General features: G+C 47.7%; 1 protein-coding gene across 1 annotated transcript in view; it reads right to left on the minus strand.

Annotated features, from left to right (window-relative positions):
• Nucleotides 1–24,848, minus strand: part of LOC140353794 (carboxyl-terminal PDZ ligand of neuronal nitric oxide synthase protein-like) — a 161,020-nt gene that overhangs the window by 80,545 nt on the left and 55,627 nt on the right. The window contains exons 4-5 of the mRNA XM_072438537.1: nucleotides 23,577–23,635; nucleotides 8,034–8,142 (exon numbers count right to left, since the gene is read on the minus strand). Of these exons, the coding sequence (XP_072294638.1) occupies nucleotides 8,034–8,142; nucleotides 23,577–23,635 (168 nt within the window). The remainder of the gene's footprint in view (nucleotides 1–8,033; nucleotides 8,143–23,576; nucleotides 23,636–24,848) is intronic.

Consider the following 24,848-nt stretch of genomic DNA (forward strand, 5'->3'; position numbering starts at 1 on the left):
CCCTGTGGTCCTATAACTATTCAACATGAAACATTTGAATGATAGAAGCTTCCTCCTCACGCACGGCGGGTTTGAGCCTGTCGTACGTGTGCTCGGGGCTTTGGGCAGCTCCCCGCGCGCTCCACACGCTGATTCATCAACACATTTAGTAGAATAAAACGTGCTGTTTGGATTTATTTTATGATGATAAATTACAGCCGTGACACAGCATAAGAAAAGAGCTTGTAAACTTATTTTGTTCAGTGCAGTGAAAAAGCTGTGCGTGTCAGGTTTACAGTGCGTGTCAGGTTTACAGTGCGTGTCAGGTTTACAGTGCGTGTCAGGTTTACAGTGCGTGTCAGGTTTACAGTGCGTGTCAGGTTTACAGTGCGTGTCAGGTTTACAGTGCGTGTCAGGTTTACAGTGCGTGTCAGGTGTATAGTGCGTGTCAGGTTTACAGTGCGTGTCAGGTTTACAGAGTGCGTGTCAGGTGTATAGTGCGTGTCAGGTTTACAGTGCGTGTCAGGTTTACAGAGTGCGTGTCAGGTTTACAGTGCGTGTCAGGTTTACAGAGTGCGTGTCAGGTTTACAGAGTGCGTGTCAGGTTTACAGAGTGCGTGTCAGGTTTACAGAGTGCGTGTCAGGTTTACAGTGTGTGTCAGGTTTACAGTGTGTGACAGGTTTACAGTGTGTGTGTCAGGTAGAGCTGGGTTTCGATTCAAATTTCAAGAATTGATTCAATTCCGATTTTTACGTTTCAAAATCGTTTTTTTTCCGATTTCTCAGATCCCATCCGATTCGCTCCGATTTCGATCTGATTTCCGATTCGATCCAATTTCGATTCGATCCGGGGGTTAATGTTATTAAAAATTAAAAATGTATTTGAACCGTTTCCTTCACTTCATGACTGTGTAAAGAAGCAACATATTAAAACTAGTATTATATCAATATTAAACAGCAAATCTTACAAGTATTGGTAGTTACTGATGGAAGACTGATGAAAAGGTTAAGGGTCAATCTACCTTCAAGAAAGATAATCCAGGAGTTCTGAATTATCTTTCTTGAAGGTAGATTGAAGTTCACTGAGGGAAATGTAGAAAAGAATTTTAATTAAAAAATAAAAAAATAAAAAATTTAAAGGTGGTATGGACGATTTTTTTCATCAATTTTTTTTATCATATTTCCTCGTGGCGTGGATAAATCATTTGTCCTGCCACGTATCAATCATAAAACGCACCTACCGCTCACCTGCAGCCGCGTCAGGCTCGTCCCCACGTTTCCGCGTGCCTAAGCGCATGGATCTATCATAATATAGTTCCCTCAGTGTACAGGGCAAAATGAAGACGGAGAAAGACAGTTCGAGCTGACGCAGAAGTGGACAGAAATCTACGGGAGACGAGCGATGCGATGCGCTCCGTTGCGCTAATAAACAAACGCACGTGTGTGTTGTATCGGTCCGCAGGCGGGAGTGCGCATGCGCACTTCCGCCTGCGTTCTCAAATCGCCGAAAAATCGTCCATACCGCCTTTAAATTTAAAAATACAAATTTGGACGTCCATCCATCCATCCATTTTCTGCCGCTTATCCGGGGCCGGGTCGCGGGGGCAGCAGTCTGAGCAGGGATTCCCAGACTTCCCTCTCCCCAGACACTTCCTCCAACTCCTCCGGGGGGATCCGGAGGCGTTCCCAGGCCAGCCGAGAGACATAGTCTCTCCAGCGTGTTCTGGGTCTTCCCCGGGGCCTCTTCCTGGTGGGACATGCCTGAAACACCTCCCGAGGGAGGCGTCCAGGAGGCATCCGGAACAGATGCCCGAGCCACCTCAGCTGGCTCCTCTCGACGTGGAGGAGCAGCGGCTCTACTCCGAGCCCCTCCGAGCTTTTCCGGTCGAGAACCATGGCCTCGGATTTGGAGGTGCTGATTCTCATCCCAGCCGCTTCACACTCTGCTGCAAACCGTCCCAGTGCATGCTGCAGGTCCGGGTTTGATGGAGCCATCAGGACAACATCGTCTGCAAACAGCAGAGATGGAATCCTGTGGTCCCCAAACCGGATACCCTCCGACCCCTGACTGCGCCTAAAAATTCTGTTCATAAAAATTATGAACAGAACCGGTGACAAAGGGCAGCCCTGGCGGAGTCCAACATACACTGGGAACAGGTCTGACTTAATGCCGGCAATGCGAACACAGCTCCTGCTCCGGTCATACAGGGACCAGACAGCCCTGAGCAAAGGGCCCCGGACCCCCCCAAAGGACACCCCGAGGGACACGGTTGAAAGCCTTCTCCAGATCCACAAAGCACATGTGGACTGGTTGGGCAAACTCCCATGAACCCTTGAGCACCCGATGGAGGGTATAGAGTTGGTCCAGTGTTCCATGACCGGGACAAAAACCACTCTGCTCCTCCTGAATCCGAGGTTTGACTATCGGTCGGATTCTCCTCTCCAGTACCTTGGAATAGACCTTACCCGGGAGGCTGAGGAGTGTGATCCCTCTGTAGTTGGAGCACACCCTCCGGTCCCCCTTCTTGAACAGAGGGACCACCACCCGGTCTGTCAGTCCAGAGGCACGGTCCCCGACCGCCACACGATGTTGGAGGGACGTGTCAACCAAGACAGTCCTACAACATCCAGATACTTTAGGTACTCAGGACGGATCTCATCCACCCCCGGAGCCCTGCCACCGAGGAGTTTGCGAACAACCTCAGTGACTTCAGCTTGGGTGATGGATGAGCCAGCCTCCGAGTCCCCGGTCTCTACTTCCTCTTCGGAAGACGTGACTGAGGGATTAAGGAGATCCTCAAAGTATTCCTTCCATCGTCCGACGACATCCCCAGTCGAGGTCAGCAGGCCTCCACCCGCACCGTAAACGGTGTTGGTGAGGTACTGCTTCCCCCTCCTGAGGCGCCGGACGGTTTGCCAGAATTTCTTTGGTGCCGACCAATAGTCCTCCTCCATGGCCTCCCCGAACTCTTCCCAGGCCCGGGTTTTTGCCTCTGCGACAGCACGAGCCGCGGCTCGCTTGGCCTGCCGATACCTGTCGATGAACTCCGGAGACCCACAAGCCAGAATGGCCTGATAGGCCTCCTTCTTCAGTCTGAAGGCATCCCTTACTTCCGGTGTCCACCACCGGGTTCGGGGGTTGCCGCCACGACAGGCACCGGATACCTTGCGACCACAGCTCCGAGCAGCCGCATCAACAATGGAGGCGGAGAACATGGTCCACTCGGACTCAATGTCCCCAGCCTCCCCCGGGACATGGGAGAAGCTCTCCCGGAGGTGCGAGTTGAATACCCTACTGACAGAGGGCTCCATAAGACGTTCCCAACAGACCCTCACAATGCGCTTTTGGGTCTGCCAAGTCTGTCCGGCTTCCTCCTCCGCCAGCAGATCCAACTCACCACCAGGTGGTGATCAGTTGACAACTCTGCCCCTCTCTTCACCCGAGTGTCCAAGAAACGCGGCCGGAGGTCAGATGACAAGACAACAAAGTCGATCATTGACCTCCGGCCTAGGATGTCCTGGTGCCATGTGCACTGGTGAACACCCTTGTGCTTGAACATGGTGTTCGTTATGGACAATCCATGGCTAGCACATAAGTCCAATAACTGAATACCCCTCGGGTTCAGATCGGAGAAGCCGTTCTTCCCGATCACCCCTCCCCAGTTGTCACTGTCATTGCCCACGTGGGCATTGAAGTCCCCCAGTAGAACAACGGAGTCCCCGGTCGGTGCACTGTCCAGTACTCCTCCCAAGGACTCCAAGAAGGCACGGTACTCTGCACTGCTGTTCGGCCCGTAGGCCGCCACAACAGTGAGAGACCTGTCCCCCACCCGAAGGCGGAGGGACGCGACCCTCTCGTTCACTGGGGTAAACTCCAACACGTGGCGGCTGAGCTGAGGGGCTATAAGCAAGCCCACACCAGCCCGCCGCCTCTCCCCGCGGGCAACACCAGAGAAGTGGAGCGTCCAGCCCCTCTCGAGGAGATGGGTTCCTTCAAATCCATCAGTTATTAGTTTTACAAAGTCTTTCTCTTGTTTGTTTTTATACCGGGCAAATGCTTTTTAATTCATTATTTCAAATAATTTTGTACAATTGTCAGCGGTTTCTTACTTCTGTCTTTTGCTTTTTTCAAATGCATAATCTGTTGTCTTTGGACAAACATCCAGAACATTGAAGTATTACCTCATTGTTTGGAACAGACCAAAGTCATAACCAATTATCTATCCAAACCTTTAAGCTTTGATATATAAATACACATTTAGAGTGTTTTTTTCCTGTGCGCATGAGAGAGACTGTGTCATCTGTTTGTGTCATGTGACTTATCTGTGGTCACATAAGATAAGATAAGATGATCTTTTATTGTCCACACATGGGGAAATTTCATTGTTGCAATGCAGGTAGATACAGAGGAAAAGGACAGATAACTTATAGGAAGTCTAAAAAAAACTCTTAATAAAAGAACTCTTATAAACGAAACTCTTATAAACAAAAACTCCTATAGACAAAACCTCTCATTTCCTAATAAGGAATGGAGAGGAAAAATAAAGATAAAATAAAATAAAAACAGCTAGCGTAAGACAAAATAATACTAATAATAACGGTCAAATAAACACTCTATTATCATCAGTTATATGCACATGAATGTGACATTATTGCATGTGAGTATGACAGTAATTGCACATGAGGAAACAGCATTTGGCAGAGGTCACATGTGGCAGAGGCAGAGGTCACATGAGGCAGAGGTCACATGAGGCAGAGGTCACATGAGGCAGAGGTCACATGTGGCAGAGGTCACATGAGGCAGAGGTCACATGAGGCAGAGGTCACATGTGGCAGAGGTCACATGTGGCAGAGGTCACATGAGGCAGAGATCACATGAGGCAGAGGTCACATGAGGCAGAGGTCACATGCCGTTTCCTCTCGCTGTGAGAGCCATGAAAAACAGCACATAAAAGTAAAAAGTAAAAGGGTTAATACTTGAAGAAGACAGACGTTCTGGGCTTTTATCCTTTTCTTATTATCTTATTATCACTGGGTAATGGCCACCGGGGGGCACTCTAGCAGGAAGCCCAACACTGTAGAAGAAGACTTCAGTGGACAGTGGTCACTGTATGTTAAGCTTCAAAACGCTGTGTTTTATTACAATCAGACTCAGATTCACAAAGAAATGTGTTTAATGAGGAAGTGACTCTAGAGGCGGCTGAACTGAGACGTGCAGCGTGCGATAGACGAGGATCTGCAGTTTAGAACCTGCAGCAGGGAAATGAGACTTTAAACTGTTTAAACTGATCTGTTTTAAAAAGCTAAATAAAACTTATTTTCTTTTTTCCCAAGTGAAATATTGTATATTTTCAAACTCAACATCTTAAAATAGATTTGATCCTTATTTTTAAAAAACAGCAATATTTCTCAGTTAAAAAAGTGTTCAAAATGACCAAAGGCCGAATATCGATTATCGGCCCGAGTGGCTCCAATCACATCTGTATCGGTATCGGGCTACAGCATCGGTCTACAGCATCGATCTACATATCCATATGAGGGCCCCTCTGAAAAGAACATATCCACAGAGTGTCCCATGTTCCAATTCTTCAATCAGCATCAACTGTGAGCGTCTCCAGCAGGAGGACATGAATAACAAGTTCAAGTGTGTATGAATAATATAAATCCATAAATCCTGCAGTGGCAGGTTTGACACACAAATCCATGACTATTGGAGTTTGGATCACTTTTTTTTCTCCCAGTCTCAGTTGTACGAGGCAGTTACAGGTCCAAAGGGCTTTTCATCTTGAATTATACTTTAATTAAATAAATGCAAGCTACACAAGTTTAACCTCTGACACACACAGACACACACACCTCTGACACACACACCTCTGACACACACACAGACACACACACCTCTGACACACACACCTCTGACACACACACAGACACACACAGACACACACACACACACATCTGACACACACAGACACACACACCTCTGACACACACAGACACACACACCTCTGACACACACCTCTGACACACACAGAGACACACCTCTGACACACACACACACATCTGACACACACAGACACACACACCTCTGACACACACCTCTGACACACACAGAGACACACCTCTGACACACACACTGACACACACACCTCTGACACACACAGACACACACACCTCTGACACACACCTCTGACACACACAGAGACACACCTCTGACACACACACACACATCTGACACACACAGACACACACACCTCTGACACACACCTCTGACACACACAGAGACACACCTCTGACACACACACTGACACACACACCTCTGACACACACAGACACACACACCTCTGACACACACCTCTGACACACACAGAGACACACCTCTGACACACACACTGACACACACACCTCTGACACACACAGAGACACACCTCTGACACACACACACACAGACACACACACCTCTGACACACACAGAAAAAATGTTTAAACACTTTAAAGCTATTTTTCTCAGTTTCCGTTTAACTGCGTTGTAACTTTGTGCGTTCCCAGGCCAGAGAGACATGTCCCTCCAGCGTGTCCTGGGTCTTCCCCGGGGCCTCTTCCCGGTCAGACATGCCCAAAACACCTCCCCAGGGAGGAGCCGAGGAGGCTCCAGAACAGATGCCCTAGCCACCTCAGCTGGGGGAGCAGCAGCTCTACTCCGAGCTCCTCCCGTGTGACTGAGCCCCTCACCTTATCTCTAAGGGCGCGCCCAGCCACCCGGCGGGGGAAACTCATGTCGACCGCTTGTATCCTCGATCATTAACTCATGACCGTAAATCGACTCGGCTCCTTCTTCACCACAACAGTCGATGCAGCGACTGCATCACTGCAGCTGCTGCACCTGTCAATCACACGCTCCATCCTTCACTCACTCGTGAACAAGAGCCCGAGATACTTGAACTCCTCCACCTTTTTCCGGTCGAGAGCCATGGCCTCGGATTTTTGAGGTGCTGATTCAGTCCTGGTGGAGTCTCATGCTCTGGGAACAGGTCTGACTTACTGCAGTGAACACAGCTCCTGCTCCGGTCATACAGGGACCGGACAGCCCTGAGCAAAGGGCCCTGGACCCGTAGCACCCCCCAAAGGACACCCCGAGGGACACGGTGCAAAGCCTTCTCCAGATCCACAAAGCACATGTGGACTGGTTGGGCAAACTCCCATGAAACCTCGAGCACCCGATGGAGGGTATAGAGCTGGTCCAGTGTTCCACGACCGGGACGAAAACCACTCTGCTCCTCCTGAATCCGAGGTTCTATCGGTCGGATTCTCCTCTCCAGTACCTTGGAATAGACTTTACCCGGGAGGCTGAGGAGTGTGATCTCTCTGTAGTTGGAACACACCCTCCGGTCCCCCTTCTTGAACAGAGGGACCACCACCCCGGTCTGCCAGTCCAGAGACACTGTCCCGACCGCCTCTCTCTGTTACAGAGACATGTCAGCCAAGACAGTCCTACAATATCCAGATACTTTAGGTCCTCAGGATCTCATCCCGGAGCCACTGAGGAGCCAACGATCTGAGTGACTTGAGCTCGGGTGATGGGCGAGTCCCTCTGAGTCCTCAGTCTCTACTTCCTCTTCAGAAGACGTGACAGCGGACTTGAGGAGGTCCTGAAAGTATTCCATCCACCGTGCGACGATGTGATCTGTGTGTATTCAGTTGTGATCTGTGTGTATTCAGATGTGATCTGTGTGTATTCAGATGTGATCTGTGTGTATTCAGGTGTGATCTGTGTGTATTCAGGTGTGATCTCTGTGTATTCAGGTGTGATCTGTGTGTATTCAGTTGTGATCTGTGTGTATTCAGTTGTGATCTGTGTATATTCAGTTGTGATCTGTGTGTATTCAGATGTGAGCTGTGTGTATTCAGTTGTGATCTGTGTGTATTCAGATGTGAGCTGTGTGTATTCAGATGCGATCTGTGTATATTCAGTTGTGATCTGTGTGTATTCGGATGTGATCTGTGTGTATTCAGTTGTGATCTGCTGCACTTATTGCGTGTGGACGAGGTCTTACCTTCTTCTTAGACTTGAAGACGTTGCAGCGGAACATGTTGTTCTGTCCATCTCGGGCGATGTAGCTGAAGATTTTCAGGTCCTGTGAGTCATGGGACACGTAGAAGATTCTGCAACAAAGAACAAAACAGGAACGGTATTGTATTTCGACAGTCACGCACATAGTGTCTGGAAGTGTCTTGCCTGAGTACACACTGAGAACAGTATGACTGTGTTGGAGCTGGATCAAACCACCAGCTCACAGACTGAGGAGCAAACATATTAGCTGCAAGCTAATATCAATGAATGAATGAAACTTGTATTAAGATAAGATAAGCTAATCCTTTAATATCCACACAAGGGGAAATTTCATTGTTACAACGCAGTAGAACAGGAGGAAAGGACAGATTATTGGAAGTTTAAAAAAAAAAAACACTCTTAATAGAACTCTTGGGAACTCTTGGGAAATAAAATAAATATAAATGAAAAATAAAAAAGATAAAGATAAAAATAAGATAATAATAATAATAAAATAATGATAATAGAATAAAATAAAATAAAGTAAAAATAGCTAGCACAAGACTAGGTAATAGGTAATACTATTAGCAGGTAAGTAAATAGAATAAAAACAAAATAGAACACTCTTATTTACAGGTATTGCACATGGTTACATCAGTATTGCACATGTTCAGGGCTAGCAGTGTTTGTTATAAAGTCTGACAGCAGCAGGAAGGAAAGACCTACGAAACCTTTCCTTCACACAGCGAGGGTGGATCAGTCTGTCACTGAAGCTGCTCTCCAGAGCGGACAGAGTGTCCTGCAGGGGGTGAGACTCATGGTCAAGCATAGATGTGAATCTAGCCAGGACCCTTCTGTCCCCCACCTGCTGCACCGAGTCCAGAGCACAGCCCAGGACGGAGCTGGACTTCTTGATGACTTTGTCCAGCTTCTTACTCTCCCTCTCTGTGATGCTGCTGCTCCAGCAGGCCACACCGTACAGGAGGGCTGATGCCACCACAGAGTCATAGAAGGTCTTCAGGAGTGGCCCTGTCACTCCAAAAGACCTGAGTCTCCTCAGGAGGTAGAGCCGACTCTGGCTCTTCCTGTACAGTGAGTCTGTGTTATGAGTCCAGTCCAGTTTGTGGTTCAGATGAACACCCAGTATGAGTCCACTCTCTCAATGTCCCGTCCCTGGATGTTCACTGGTGAGGGGGCAGCAGAGTGGCGTCTACGGAGGTCCACACCATCTCCTTGGTCTTCCCCGCGTTGATGAGGAGGTGGTTCCGCTGACACCAGTCCACAAAGTCCTGCGCCAGTCCCCTGTACTCCGCATCATCGTCGTCTGTGATGAGTCCGATGATGGCAGAGTCGTCAGAGAACTTCTGCAGGACACAGCTGCCCGTGTCGTGTCTGAAGTCTGCAGTGTAGAGGGTGAAGAGAAAGGGCGCGAGGACAGTGCCCTGGGGCGCCCCCACACTGCAGGTCCGAGTGTCAGACACACAGTCCCGGGCTCTCACAAACTGGGGTCGGTCTGCGAGTTAGTCCAGGATCCACTATGCAGGTCATACTCCACACCAGCCGTCTCCAGCTTGTCCCTCAGGAGCAGCGGCTGGATGGTGTTGAAGGCGCTGGAGAGATCAAAGAACAGGATCCTCACAGAGCTGCCAGGCTTTTCCAGGTGAGAGAGAGAGCGGTGCAGCAGGGAGATGACGGCGTCCTCCACTCCGATGCCAGGCCGATATGCAAACTGCAGCGGGTCCATGGCTGAGCTCACGGTGGAGCGAAGGTGGTCCAGGACCAGCCGCTCCAGTGTCTTCATCAGGTGAGACGTGAGAGCCACCGGCCTGAAGCTGTTGAGGTCTTTGGCGCGCGGTGTCTTGGACACAGGTACCAGACGGGAGGTCTTCCAGACCTGTGGTACCACCCTCAGCTTCAGGCTCATGTTGAAGACATGCTCCATAACTCCACACAGTTCATCTGCGCAGGACTTAAGGAGCCTGGGGCTGATGCCGTCAGGTCCTGCTGCCTTCCTTACTTCTCCTCTTCAGCTCTCTCCTCACCTGTGCTGCTGAGACAGTGAGTGGTTGGCAGGGGGACTGTGTGCTGGGGGGATGGGTGAGTCCAGGTGAAGTGGGGAGCTGATGGTCCGGAGCAGAGGTGTGAAGGGGAACGGATGCAGGGCATTGTCCAGCTGTGGAAGAGGGAGCATGCAGCTGTGCAAGGGGAGGGGCGGGTGATTGATCAAATCTCAAGAAGTGAGTATTTAAATTGTTCACCCACTGTAGGTCTCCCTCTGTCTGGGCAGGGGGGATTTTGAAGCATGAAATGGTTTTCAGGCTCCTCCACACTCCCTGAATGTTCTTTTGCTGCAGCTGCTCCTCCATCCTCCTCCTGTAGCCGGCCTCAGCCTGCCTGATCTTCCTCCTCAGCTCCTTCTGCACAGTCCTCAGCTCCTCCTTGTTCCCTGACCTGAAGGCTCTCTTCTTCTCCTTCAGCAGAGCCTTCAGTTCACGGTTAATCCATGGCTTGTTGTTTGGAAAACACCGCACCGTCCGGGAGGGAACAATGTTCTCAAAACAGAAGTTGATGTAGTCCGTGATGCACTCTGTGATGGTGTTGATGTCCTCCCCATGGTTGTAAAGCTCGGTCCAGATAGTGGTGCTGAAGCAGTCCCTCAGAGCCTCCTCGCTCTCAGCAGACCACATCCTCACCTCACGGGACACCACAGGCTGCCTGCGCACAATAGGTTCATACACAGGCCGCAGATGTACAAGATTGTGGTCCGAGCTGGAGGGAGGGGGAAGGAGGAATAAGCCTCCTTGGTGTTGGCAAAGAATAAATCCAATGTTTTATTGTCTCTGGTGGGACAGGTAACATACTGGGTGTATGTTGGCAGGACAGAAGAGGGAGAAGCGTGGTTAAAGTCACCAGAGATGAGGAAGAGAGCCTGTGGGTGTTTGTTTTGCAGTCTGCTTGTGATGGAGAACAATGCTTCACAGGCATTGTCAGCGTTAGCAGACGGGGCTACGTACACTGCTATTACAATAATGTGTGAGAACTCCCGGGGCAGATAATATGGCCTCATGCTAACAGCTAACACTTCAATATCTCTGTTACACAGTTGTTCTCTGACTGTGACGTGGTTTGATCGACACCACCTCTCATGAACAAACATCGCGAGGCCTCCTCCTCTTCTCTTTCCGCTCTCCTTTGTTCTGTCTGCGCGCAGGAGATGAAAATTGTCCAAAGTAACAGTATGATCCGGGATTTCTGGGGTTAGCCAGGTCTCTGTGAGCAAAATGATGCTACAGTCTCTGTTATCCCGTTCGTACCGTGTGAGAGTCACCACCTCTGCTGTCTTATTTCCCATGACATCCCTCGGTACCGCGGGTCTGAAGCGGCTCTTCTTCTCCCGTACTTTAGCACCCACGCGCCTGCCTCTCCATGTCTTTCTCAAAATCTCTCCCGGGATGGTGTGCTTTCTCCCGGGAAAAAGAGACGCGGCGCAGGGAGAGGAGCTGCTCCATAGAGTAGACACGCCGGGGGAGGGGGGGCGCGTGTCCCACACACATGTCGCGACAAGAAGAAAAAACACAATAATCCAGCCGAATAAGTCCAAATCAACGCGTGTCCAGCGCGTGTCGGTTTGTACACATCCGGCAAGTGGATGTATGTACAATATTTACAAAAAATAAAATGAAAAGGGCATAGAAAGTAAGGAAAAAGTTCAGAAAGAGAGGGGAGCGTCGTAACGTAGCAGCCAGCTTCACCAGCGCCGGAAGTACGATTGTGCTGAGTGGAATTGAACTCTGGTCCAGTTGGAAATGTGGCCTCGATCTGATTGAATCAAACTCTGGTGAGAATGGAACTAAAGTGACCGTCTCTGAGAGTCTCAGAATCCAAAACAAAGTCCAGTGTGGAGATCGATAACAGGACAAATAACACACAGAAAACTGTGACAGTGACAAGAGCAGGTCAACGACAGATTTAATTAAAGCTAATCTAGCGGAAGCTAAAGCTAGATCCGTAAAATCCAAGGAACGAATCCGAACATTGCTCGAGTCCCACTCTCAGTTTGTTTGTGTCACACTGATCAGCAGATGCTTCATATCGTTCCTCTACAGGCGGCGGAGGCATTTGGCTCGATTGATAAAAGTGTCGAGCACAAACAGCCAAGCAAATCAAACCGAGTCTGCTTCTATTTGAGCTGCCACAATACAGACAACTATTCATTTTGAAAGCGCCAAAAGAAGCATTTGTCAGCTGTTAGCGATGCTCGCCCGCACATTCTGCATTAAAGACAACGACGCAGCACATTCTGCACATGCCGTTCATGACACTGGACATAAAGACAGACAATACAATGGGGCAGCGCTCGATCACACAAGGGCCAGTTCCAGCATGCACACTAAACGGGAAAAGACCCCAAAGGTGCGGCGGTCAGCGCAGAGGGAGAGGTTGAATGAACGTGGACAGTGTCGCTACGCAAAGCAACCAGAAAATGTACATAGTGCACCTTTAATTTACACTTTCCCAGGCTTGGGGTTCAAAAGTAGTTAAACGTCTGAAAAATGAATGAAAAATGGAAGACGGAGGATGAGACCTGAGCTTCTTATGCCACAGAGCGGAAAAAAGGCTTTGTTAAAGTGCTTGAGTCTCGACTACACTAGAGTCTAATGATGGCCTGAGGGGGGAGGGGAGGAGGAGGCGAGGAGGGGAGGAGGAGGCGAGGAGGAGAGGAGAGGAGGAGGAGAGGAGGAGAGGAGGGGAGGAGGGGAGGAGGAGAGGGAGGAGAGGAGGAGGGGAGGAGAGGCGGAGGGGAGGAGGGGAGGAGGGGAGGAGAGGAGGAGGGGAGGAGGAGAGGAGGAGAGGAGGAGGAGAGGAGGGGAGTAGGGGAGGAGGGGAGGAGGAGAGGGAGGAGAGGAGGAGGGGAGGAGGGGAGGAGGACAGGAGCAGGGGGAGACATTCATCACAGACACAGAGTCGACTCCTTCACAGTGACATTCAACTGAACAAAGTTCAATCTAAACCTGCTGCTGATGTGAAATCAAAGCAGAGAAATAAAATGAATTCACTCAAACAACAAAAACTAAATTACCTCTGACTGAAGTTCTCCCACAAACGTGAGGTGAACGAGCTGTTATAGTAGAAGCAATACAAAAGTTTAAAACTACAAATAATTTTACTTTTTTTTCTGCCATGATAAAATGCCGTCTCTTCCCAGATGAAGTGTGTCCACGTCGTCGATCAGGGGCAAACATTTATAAACCATCTTTATCGCTGCGTCTCAAAAGCAATATTTAGTTGGTGAGAAAGTGGTGAACTACATAGACCATAATCCTTTGCTGTGTAAACAAACTACATTTGTCCAACAGCTGCCACACTTTCACAACAGTTGTGTTAGTGAGCCTCTGAACTACAGCTAAATGTACTTTTATACAGCTAAATGTACTTTTAGCTGAAGGCGGAGCCAATGACCCAGTTACAAATGCAGGACACTGAGCACGTAAACGTACTTTTGGACACATTATAACCATCATGTGTACAGAAGCTAACTGCTGAAGTATGTTAGGACTTGACTAGTAAGTAATAAAAAAAAATATTATCAACCAAATAAAGGATGAAAAATGGTGACTGAGGGAGATAATCTGAAGAATGACCCCTGCTGGACCGTTGGGGATTACACAGACTCATGGAGACGGAATAAAGTGTATTATTGATGAAAACAGAAAAAAAATGTTTATTCTTTGTTGACATGTTGATTTAATAGTGCCACTTTATTCCAAAGGGTCTTTTTGTATGAATTGCACGGGCTGTGAAGTCAGGATAATGATAACTATTACTAAAATCAGATCATCATGATTATGTATGTCATGTTAGCATTATATGTGTCAGAACAATTGTTTGATCCCATGTCACGTGGTCGTCCAGGCAACAGCGGCTCGTTGTTAGCGGGCGGCTGCCACTCGAAGCAGACGTGTGATTGATGACCAGCACCGGACGCTTTACTTTTGATCAATGACTCGAAACGTGAGCAATTATTAAATCTACAGCAAGCACAGAGAGCGAGTGATGGACACAGAGAGCGAGTGATGGACACAGAGAGCGAGTGATGGACACAGAGAGCGAGTGATGGACACAGAGAGCGAGTGATGGACACAGAGAGCGAGTGATGGACAGAGAGGAGCGAGTGATGGACAGAGAGGAGCGAGTGATGGACACAGAGGAGCGTGTGATGGACACAGAGGAGCGAGTGATGGACAGAGAGGAGCGAGTGATGGACACAGAGGAGCGAGTGATGGACACAGAGAGCGAGTGATGGACACAGAGGAGCGAGTGATGGACACAGAGAGCGAGTGATGGACACAGATGAGCGAGTGATGGACAGAGGATCGAGTGATGGACAGAGGAGCGAGTGATGGACACAAAGAGCGAGTGATGGACACAGAGGAGCGAGTGATGGACAGAGAGCGAGTGATGGACACAGAGGAACGTGTGATGGACACAGAGGAGCGAGTGATGGACAGAGGAGCGAGTGATGGACACAGAGGAGCGAGTGATGGACACAGAGAGCGAGTGATGGACACAGAGGAACGAGTGATGGACACAGTGGAGCGAGTGATGGAGAGAAAGAGCGAGTGATGGACACAAGAGTGAGTGATGGACACAGAGAGCGAGTGATGGACACAGAGGAGCGAGTGATGGACACAGAGGAGCGAGTGATGGACACAGAGGAGCGAGTGATGGACAGAAAGAGCGAGTGATGGACACAGGAGTGAGTGATGGACACAGAGAGCGAGTGATGGACACAGAGGAGCGAGTGATGGACACAGAGGAGCGAGTGATGGACACAGTGGAGCGAGTGATGGACAGAAAGAGCGAGTGATGGACACAGGAGTGAGTGATGGACCCAGAGAGTGAGTGATGGACACAGAGGAGCGAGTGATGGACACAGAGGAGCGAGTGATGGACACAGAGGAGCGAGTGATGGACACAGAGGAGCGAGTTATAGACAGAGGAGCAAGTGATGGACAGAGGAGCGAGTGATGGACACAGAGGAGCGAGTGATGGACACAGAGAGCGAGTGATGGACACAGTGGAGCGAGTGATGGACAGAAAGAGCGAGTGATGGACACAGGAGTGAGTGATGGACACAGAGAGCGAGTGATGGACACAGAGGAGCGAGTGATGGACACAGAGGAGCGAGTGATGGACAGAGGAGCGAGTGATGGACACAGAGGAGCGAGTGATGGACACAGTGGAGCGAGTGATGGACAGAAAGAGCGAGTGATGGACAGAGGAGTGAGTGATGGACACAGAGAGCGAGTGATGGACACAGAGGAGCGAGTGATGGACACAGAGGAGCGAGTGATGGACAGAGAGGAGCGAGTGATGACACAGAGGAGCGAGTGATGACACAGAGGAGCGAGTGATGGACACAGAGAGCGAGTGATGGACACAGAGGAGCGAGTGATGGACACAGAGAGCGAGTGATGGACACAGATGAGCGAGTGATGGACACAGAGGAGCGAGTGATGGACACAGAGAGCGAGTGATGGACACAGATGAGCGAGTGATGGACAGAGGAGCGAGTGATGGACACAGAGAGCGAGTGATGGACACAGAGGAGCGAGTGATGGACAGAGGAGCGAGTGATGGACACAGAGAGCGAGTGATGGACACAGAGGAGCGAGTGATGGACACAGAGGAGCGAGTGATGGACAGAGGAGCGAGTGATGGACACAGAGGAGCGAGTGATGGACACAGTGGAGCGAGTGATGGACAGAAAGAGCGAGTGATGGACAGAGGAGTGAGTGATGGACACAGAGAGCGAGTGATGGACACAGAGGAGCGAGTGATGGACAGAGGAGCGAGTGATGGACACAGAGAGCGAGGGATGGACACAGAGAGCGAGGGATGGACACAGAGAACGAGTGATGGACAGAGGAGCGAGTGATGGACACAGAGAGCGAGGGATGGACACAGAGAGCGAGGGATGGACACAGAGAGCGAGGGATGGACACAGAGAACGAGTGATGGACACAGAAGAGCGAGTGATGGACACAGAGACTAAAGCATCTGGACTAAATCCAGTTGACTTCATGTTTGGGAGTCTCTGGTCTCATCAAGCCTGAGAAGGTCAGAAGGTCAGAAGGTCAGTGCTCTGCTCAGGGAGAACCTCTGAAGATGTTAGAAGGAAGTACATTTCACACCTAAAACCAACTAAAGCAGATGGAGCAGGACTGAGCAGGACTGAGCAGGACTGAGCAGGACTGAGCAGGGTCCAAAATGGGAGCAACTTTTAATCAAGAACTAATCTATATGAAAATAAACACATGGATCATCACTATCTTCATTTGGATTTGATATTTTTTCTTGTCACAAACAAAACAAAATGTCTTTCAACAATAATTTCATGAACAGAAACAAGACACTTTTAATCTTTGCACATGCTCAACTGTGCACCGCACAGAGACTCTGCACTGCGACTCTGCACCGCACAGAGACTCTGCACCGCACAGAGACTCTGCACCGCGCAGAAAATAAAAATCCAACCTGAAATGAAAATAAACTTAACATATAAAAATGCATACAATGTGATTCAGTGAGTGACAGGCAGGGGTGGACTGGCACCAGGGGCTGATGGGTAAATGGGCCGGTGTGGGCCGAGCAGGGGAGCCCACCAGCCGTGTCGGCCTTGGCTAAAGACCTGTGTGTGTGTGTGTGTGTGTGTGTTGTGTGTGTGTATCTGTCTGTGTGTGTGTGTGTGTATCTGTCTGTGTGTGTGTTGTGTGTGTGTATCTGTCTGTGTGTGTGTATCTATATCTGTGTGTGTGTGTTGTGTGTGTGTATCTGTCTGTGTGTGTGTGTGTTGTGTGTGTGTATCTGTCTGTGTGTGTGTTGTGTGTGTGTATCTGTCTGTGTGTGTGTATCTGTCTGTGTGTGTGTGTGTATCTATCTGTGTGTGTGTGTATCTGTCTGTGTGTGGTGTGTGTGTGTGTTGTGTGTGTGTGTGTGTGTGTGTGTGTGCGTGTGTGTTGTGTGCGTGTGTGTGTTGTGTGTGGGTGTGTGTGCGTGTGTTGTGTGTGTGGTGTGCGTGTGTGTGTATGTGTATGTGTGCGCGTGTGGTGTGTGTTGTCTGTGTGTATGTGTGTATGTGTGTGTGTGTGTGTGTGTGTGTGTGTGTATGTATGTGTGTGTGTGTGTGTGTGTGTGTGTGTGTTTGTGCCGAGAGGCAGAGCAGGTGCTGCCTCCTCCCTGTATCTGAACAGTAAACATCTGCCTCCCCTGCCCCCCCCTGCCCCCCCGAATGCACGTCACTGGCTGTACTTTAGAAATAGGAGCTGGAACCTCGACCTGGAAATGGACAAACTTGATCAACTATGGACCAAATGGGACTCAAATTTAATATAATATATTTGGTTTTATAGTTGATTTCTATTTGTATTTGTAAATCTGCTTCATGGTCACGTTCTGTTTGTTTTTGTGATCACTGAGCACCTGAAGCAGCTTCAAGAACACTAATGGTACGTGATCAGAAGATGTTAGAGTTACAAACACAGTTTAGAACGTTCAGAGTTTAAGACGGGCGAGTCTCGAATGCTCAGAGTGATTCAGACGAGAAACTCTCATGGTGTTCCTCTGTGGAGCCTCAGCCACGCCCTTTTACTGCAGTTTGGCCCTTTTACTGCAGTTTGTAGATTAAAAACACAGCAGCAGAAACACTCAGATCAGCCCCAAGAGAAACTTCAGTCCAATAAACTGCAGAAAGGTTTGATCACAAGACATTTGACCTTAGGGTTGTGTTCAAATATTGATATGGCAATATATCGTCACGGACTCCGTATCTATACACGTCTATCAATACTTTTAAAATAATGCTAATTTATCATAAATTGTCCGGGCGGCCGTTTAGCAGCGAACTCCTATAGAGCGCCAATTGCAAAGATATGGGAACATTTTGTTTTTTTAAAACGAGCCACGCAGTATGCAAATATTGCCACTATTAAGTATTGCGGAAACACAACAAATATTTGCCTTCACATGATGAGACATGATCCAGAGACGCCGCTGGAAACAGGAAGCAACTTAAACTATAAGTGAAACTTTCAAGACAAAAAACCCTTTGTCATCACCCAGGGCTCAGAAAATCACATCGTTGCTTTTGGGGTCAAATGTGGAGGATTTGCTGCTTGAAGTTCTGTGGCAGATTTTCTTTGCACTTCTCTCTTTTACGTCTTAAACTGTTAAATAAAAACTAAAAAAACATACCCATTTTTTAAATGAATCGGGATACGCATCGTAATGAGGGAATTGTATCGGAATATACAGGTATCAGGACACGCATCGTATCATGACGCCTGTATCGGGATAAGTATTGTATCACGACCCCTGTATCAGGATACGCATCGTATCATGACCCCTGTATTGGGATAAGTATTGTATCGTGACCCCTGTATCGGGATAAGTATCGTATCGTGACCCCTGTATCGGGATATGTATTATATCGTGACCCCTGCATCGAGATAAGTATTGTATCGTGACCCCTGTTTCGGGATAAGCATCGTATCATGACCCCTGTATCGGGATACGTATCGTGACCCCTGCATCGGGATAAGTATTGTATCGTGACCCCTGTATCGGGATAAGTATTGTATCATGACCCCTGTATCGGGATAAGTATTGTATCGTGACCCCTGCATCAGGATAATTATTGTATCGTGACCCCTGTATCAGGATAAGTATCGTATCATGACCCCTGTATTCGGGATAAGTATTATACCGTGACCCCTATATCGGGATAAGTATCGTATCATGCCCCCTGCATCGGGATAAGTATCGTATCATTATTCCTGTATCGGTATAAGTATTATATCGTGACCCCTGTATCGGGATAAGTATTATATCGTGACCCCTGTATCGGGATAAGTATCGTATCGTGACCCACATATCGGGATAAATATCGTATCGTGACCCACGTATCGGGATACGTATCGTATCGCAAGGGTCTTGGCAATACCCAGCCCTATTTGACAGAGTGGTCACATGACAGGCTGTACCGAGCACGGGCACAAGTACTGAATGGAGCTCCTATCCCAGAATGCACCACACTCCTATCCCAGCATGCACCACACTCCTATCCCAGCATGCACCACACTCCTATCCCAGCATGCACCACACTCCTATCCCAGAATGCACCACACACCTATCCCAGCATGCACCACTCTCCTATCCCAGCATGCACCACACTCCTATCCCAGCATGCACCACACTGCACACTGGGATGGAGGCGGGGAATTCACACTGAAACTAACGGCGTCGTCTGTTGATCAGAATTTGGGTGCGAGTGTGAGAGATGATTATTTTGTACCAGAAATTACAAATGAAGAAAAGCAAAGCCTCGTGAAGTGAGACACAAAGTACTTCTGCCTCAAATGGGTTTTATTTTGGGGAAGGATTTTACCATTGTATCTTCATATTATTAATGAGTAATGACAATTCTATTCGTTATTCATCTATTAACCAGGAGAAAGAAGCTTGAATCAAAAATGCTTTTCAAAAACACTGCATGATTGACAGTTTCATAAAATCACAAACCAGTTAAACCAGTGCTTTTGGGCTGTTTATTACAGTGACGAGTGAATCAGCCTCTATCGTGTACAACAGCCTGAAATAATTAAGAGGCAAGTTTATTTGCAGAACACAGTTTGTGCACAAGACGATTCAAAGTGCTTCACACAACGGGACAAATCACAAAACAGTTTAAGACGTAAAAGAGAAAAGTGCAAAGACAATCCTTTCAGTCACAGCTAAACTGTTTGTTTTATTTTTTCGATGTATTTCTTTAGTACTTCTCGACCTAAACGTGATGAAATGGTGTTGGGTTCAAACGCATCTAACCAGGATTAAAATGAGTAACTTTAAGAGTTCTAAATGCTCGGTCACTAATAAGCCTCTGGTCTGTGTCTTTGTTGCTCTTTGATTCCCGAACACATCCACAGTGTGAGTTTGGTTCTGAGTTTTGCAGGATCCATTTCGCTGCTGACCACAAACTCCGGTCACTGCCCTTTAGTCCAGAGACAGACCAGGACCAGTCGTGTTGGTAAAACCTGCTCCTCGTCCAGCCTCTGGTCACAGACAGAACACGCTCCAGGTGCAGGTTCTTTTGACCCGTCGGGGTCAAGAAATTGTCATTTCATTGCGGGGCAGGTTATAAAATACTGACCGCTGTATCGCACGTCCGCACCCGACGTGTAACTTTGCATTTAGACGTGTCCGAACTCCAAGTTCCTCATGAGACTCAGAAAGACCACACCCGTGGAGAGGGGTAGAAGTGAAGTGTTTAACGAAGTTTGGTTTGGGAAATCATCAGCAAATACATCTCAGTGCTGTTTATTCCACTCATTATTCTGAACACATGACACACGTAAACCTTTATAGACGAGGCCCCCTGGTGGAGACAGAGGGGTCTGCATGGAGCTGAACTGATGTATAGAAGATATATGTGTCCTCATTAGAACACCACCTCCACAGGTGAAACAAACAACATAAAACACACATTGTTAGATGGACACCACAGGGTCAGGGGACTTGGTGGGTCAGGGGACTTGGTGGTGTTCTGAGTGTTGTTTGAGGGAAAAAAAGCGAACCTCCCTTTTTTGTGACCTGAGGCAAACGGGCCCCGTATGGCAGGAGGTAAACGTGGATGTGAACATAGATCTCCTCCTCTAACATTCTCCATATATATATATATATATATATACATATATATATATATATACACACAGGAGAATACAGGAGTGTACAGTAGTATACAGTAGTATACAGGAGTATACAGTAGTATACAGTAGTAAACAGGAGTATACAGGAGTATAAAAGAGTATACAGTAGCGTACAGGAGTGTACAGTAGCGTACAGGAGTATACAGTAGTGTAAGATAAGATAAGATAAGATATTCCTTTATTGTCCCACATGGGGAAATTTCATTGGTGCAACACAGGTAGATACAGAGGCAGATACAGAAGAACAGATCACTTAAAGGAAGTCTGAAAAACACTTACAGGAGTATACAGGAGTATACAGGAGTGTACAGTAGTATACAGGAGTATACAGGAGTGTACAGTAGTACACAGGAGTATACAGGAGTATACAGGCGTATACAGGAGTATACAGGACTATACAGGCGTATACAGGAGTACACAGGAGTATACAGTAGTATACAGGAGTAAACAGGAGTGTACAGTAGTACACTGGAGTATACAGGAGTGTAGTGTCTGCAGAGGGCACTTGGCTGCAGTGGCAGACACATTCCTGAGGAGTTGCCAGGCGACGAGCTTGTGGAGCAAGTGACAGTAAAAACAGAGCTTTTTAATGATGATCCCACACAGTAAAACAATAAAGGACAAATGCCAGAGTAGAGGAGACATTCTGCAGCTTTAGAATGTACTTCTTACACAGAAGACACGCTCCGCAGGGTAAAGATCGCTGAGGAATGCTCGTGCTGCACAAAACTCTCCACTTCAATAATGCACAGCTTATGTTCCTCCACAAAAACAAGCTTACACTGCCCTTCTCGTTCTTCCTTTTACGCGGCTCTACCGATCATTAAAGCACACACAGTACCTGCAGTACGAGTACTTTCACAATACCTGCTGTACTTCTGTGTGGTGCAGCTGCACATTGTCTGCTCCGCTTCTGTTTGGACTAAATGAGGTGTTGTTCATGCTTCTTTTTATGTGAGTGATGTGTGAACGTGAGGAACAGACGGAACTACAATTTCCCTCAGGATCAAGTATTAATCCAAACCTTTCAATATTTTAATCATGTTATAACTATAGTGAACCCTCCTCTCTACATGTATGTGTGTGTTCAGTTATAACAGTAAAACTAATGAACCAGATCGTTTGGACTCACACACGCTCACTGCAGGTTTGTCTGTGAAGGAGGTTCTGCCACGATTGGCTTATATTTGGGATTTGGCTTCAAAGTCTGTGTTTTGTGCTAAATAATAAAACCACTCTACAATGTGTGTGTGAAGTTTAAGACAAATGGATGCAAACACACCCCTCCCACCACCACATAAGCCCCTCCCACCACCAAATAGGCCCCTCCTTGAACCGCCACATAAGCCCCTCCTTGAACCGCCACATAAGCCCCTCCTTGAACCACCACATAAGCCCCTCCTTGAACCGCCACATAAGCCCCTCCTTGAACCGCCACATAAGCCCCTCCTTGAACCACCACATAAGCCCCTCCTTGAACTAGCCCTTTATGACGAGTATCAATGCAAGGCCAGTTACAGTTACAAAAAATGCCTCTGACTTGATTTGAAGATGGATACATTTGACAGTCGGACGACTAAAGGACCTTGGTCTTGGTTTATAATCCGCTTTATGTTTTCCATTGGATGTCCACTTGTTTCTCTCTTTAGTCTTGTTTAGTTTCTTTGTTTCCTTTTTAGGCCGTGGCTGCAGAGCCGCGGCCCACGGTCAAATGGCCGTGCAGTTTCAGGAACCGCGGGACTTCTCTTATAGCGTCATGGCTATCCCTAACCCTAACCCTAATCTTAACTCTAACCTTAACCTTAACCCTAACCTTAACCCTAACCTTAACCTTAACCCTAACCCTAACCTTAACCCTAACCTTAAGCCTAACCTTAACCTTAACCCTAACCTTAACCCTAACCTTAACCTTAACCCTAACCTTAACTCTAACCTTAAGCCTAACCTTAACCTTAACCCTAACCTTAACCTAACCTTAAGCCTAACCCTAACCTTAACCCTAACCTTAACCTAACCTTAACCCTAACCTTAACCTAACCTTAAGCCTAACCCTAACGTTAACCCTAACCCTAACCTTAACCCTAACCTTAACCCTAACCTTAACCTTAACCTTAACCCTAACCTTAACCCTAACCTTAACACGGTCTAAAACGGCGCTAAAACGCGGTCAAATAGCGGCGCAGTTTCAGGAGCCGCGGCGCGCCGCCGGCACAACATGGCAGTTTCGGCCCCGCGCCGCGGCTCTGCAGACACTCCCTTCTTTTTAATATTTGTTCATATAAAAGAAACGAGATTGATCACGATAAGATAAATAAGTTGGTGAATTGCTCAGCCCTATTTTGCATAAAGCAGTTTGTATGAGGTTAAAAACAGTAGCTGCAAACACTGAAGTAAAGGGAATTTGAGCGTGTAAATGATCTGAACATGTCCAGTGAAGGTGATGAAAAACATGGAGCAGATTTATCATGGAAAAGACATCCTTGAAACAGAGATCTTAATTAGACAACACAACTCTAGCCATGTTTTCAGGCATGTCCATGACAACAGAGGGGCAAAGGCTCTGACACAATGAAGATTGGGTCTGATGCAGGATTTTCCTTCACGAGGGGTTAATAAAGAATCCTTTAACCTTAATCACACTCAAGGACAGACCAACAGTGCTCGATGCCACAGGGATTGATCAGCCTGTGTTTGAGTGTTTCCCACTAAACTCCACTTCTTGAAGCCCTGAGTCATTGTGTGTTTATGATCATAATGTGTTAAAGTGTGTGGGCGTGTCTCACCTATAGATTGGGTCCTGCATCACCATCATCTTACTCTCGTCCCACGTCCACTCCTTTTTCTGAAAATAAACACACAAATATTAGGAATAAACAATATTAAAATCCCACATTCGCACTTTGAGGCAACTGCTGTTAAACTTAAATTGAATTGGATTATATTCACTGTGGACAAAGGTTTGAAATGAGGATGAAAAGAAGTCTGATTTGTGAAAAGTCGCCTGAGTCTGAGAAGTGTTGTAAATATGTCTGTTTGAGTCTTTGTTTCATTTGGTCACTTTAGTTGGTGTTTAGCGCATGAAATTCTGCCACAACATTTTAAACTTTTCATCTGTTCGTTTGACATGTAAATGAGGTGTGAAAGAGGCATTAACGGTCGCTCATTACAGGCTCGTCAGTTCACTTAGGGATCTTCTCAAAATAGGTCGAAGCTTAAAAGACGAAAAAAATTTCGTCTCTCTCTGGACCCCCTCCCCCCCTCAAAAGACTAAAAAAAAAATGTCTGGCATCACATAAAATTTTACGCGTTGATAAAACAATAATATCTTGCTAGACCCTGCTCACCTCTAGTGAATATCGCTGAACATCCTTTGGTAAGTAGAAGTTCATCAGCTTATCAGGAGAAGTTATGAACTCTCCAAATAATGTCACCTGTCGCGCATGTTTGTTTCCTCAATACACATGGTCCACGGGCCCTAGGGGCCCTACGGCATATCCATTCAACCAAAATAGTGAGATGACCACATTGAGATAGTCTCAAGAGGATGAGAGAGTGAGAAACTCATGTTTCTTGTCAAAACCTGTAATTGTCAATTGCCTGAGTTTAGACCTAAACGTGCTGTCAGAATGACAGAAGCAGAACACGCGCTTTTGTCTCAGTGAGAATCTCACGTCTTCTGTGATTGGCTGAACCCCCCCCCCCCCCCCCCCCCACAAGACGAAAAATATTAAGTCTTTTCAGCTTCAACCCATTTTGAGATGATCACTTAGTTTGGGTCTATCAAAAACAATGTACAAACAGAACTTGCGCCTGTAGAATCAGCCGCCTATAACCATTTATTTACATTGCAAAATATATAATGCATACATATAAGATATCAGCACCTCCTGATACAACTGCCAGGCCTCAGTATGTGGAACCGCGGTGAAGTTAGTTTCACGTTGGACGTCGGATATTCGCCTCCGCAACTAGAGCAGGAGCTTCCTCTGAGTGTGCCCCGCCTGCAGTGGCTCGTCGCGGGGAGCTGCGCGCTGAAGTGCCGCTTGGTGCGCCAG

Source organism: Eucyclogobius newberryi, unplaced genomic scaffold (assembly GCF_026437365.1).
Source record: "Eucyclogobius newberryi isolate DKJ021-1_F unplaced genomic scaffold, fEucNew1.0.hap1 SCAF_9, whole genome shotgun sequence".
Lineage (NCBI taxonomy): Eukaryota > Metazoa > Chordata > Actinopteri > Gobiiformes > Gobiidae > Eucyclogobius > Eucyclogobius newberryi.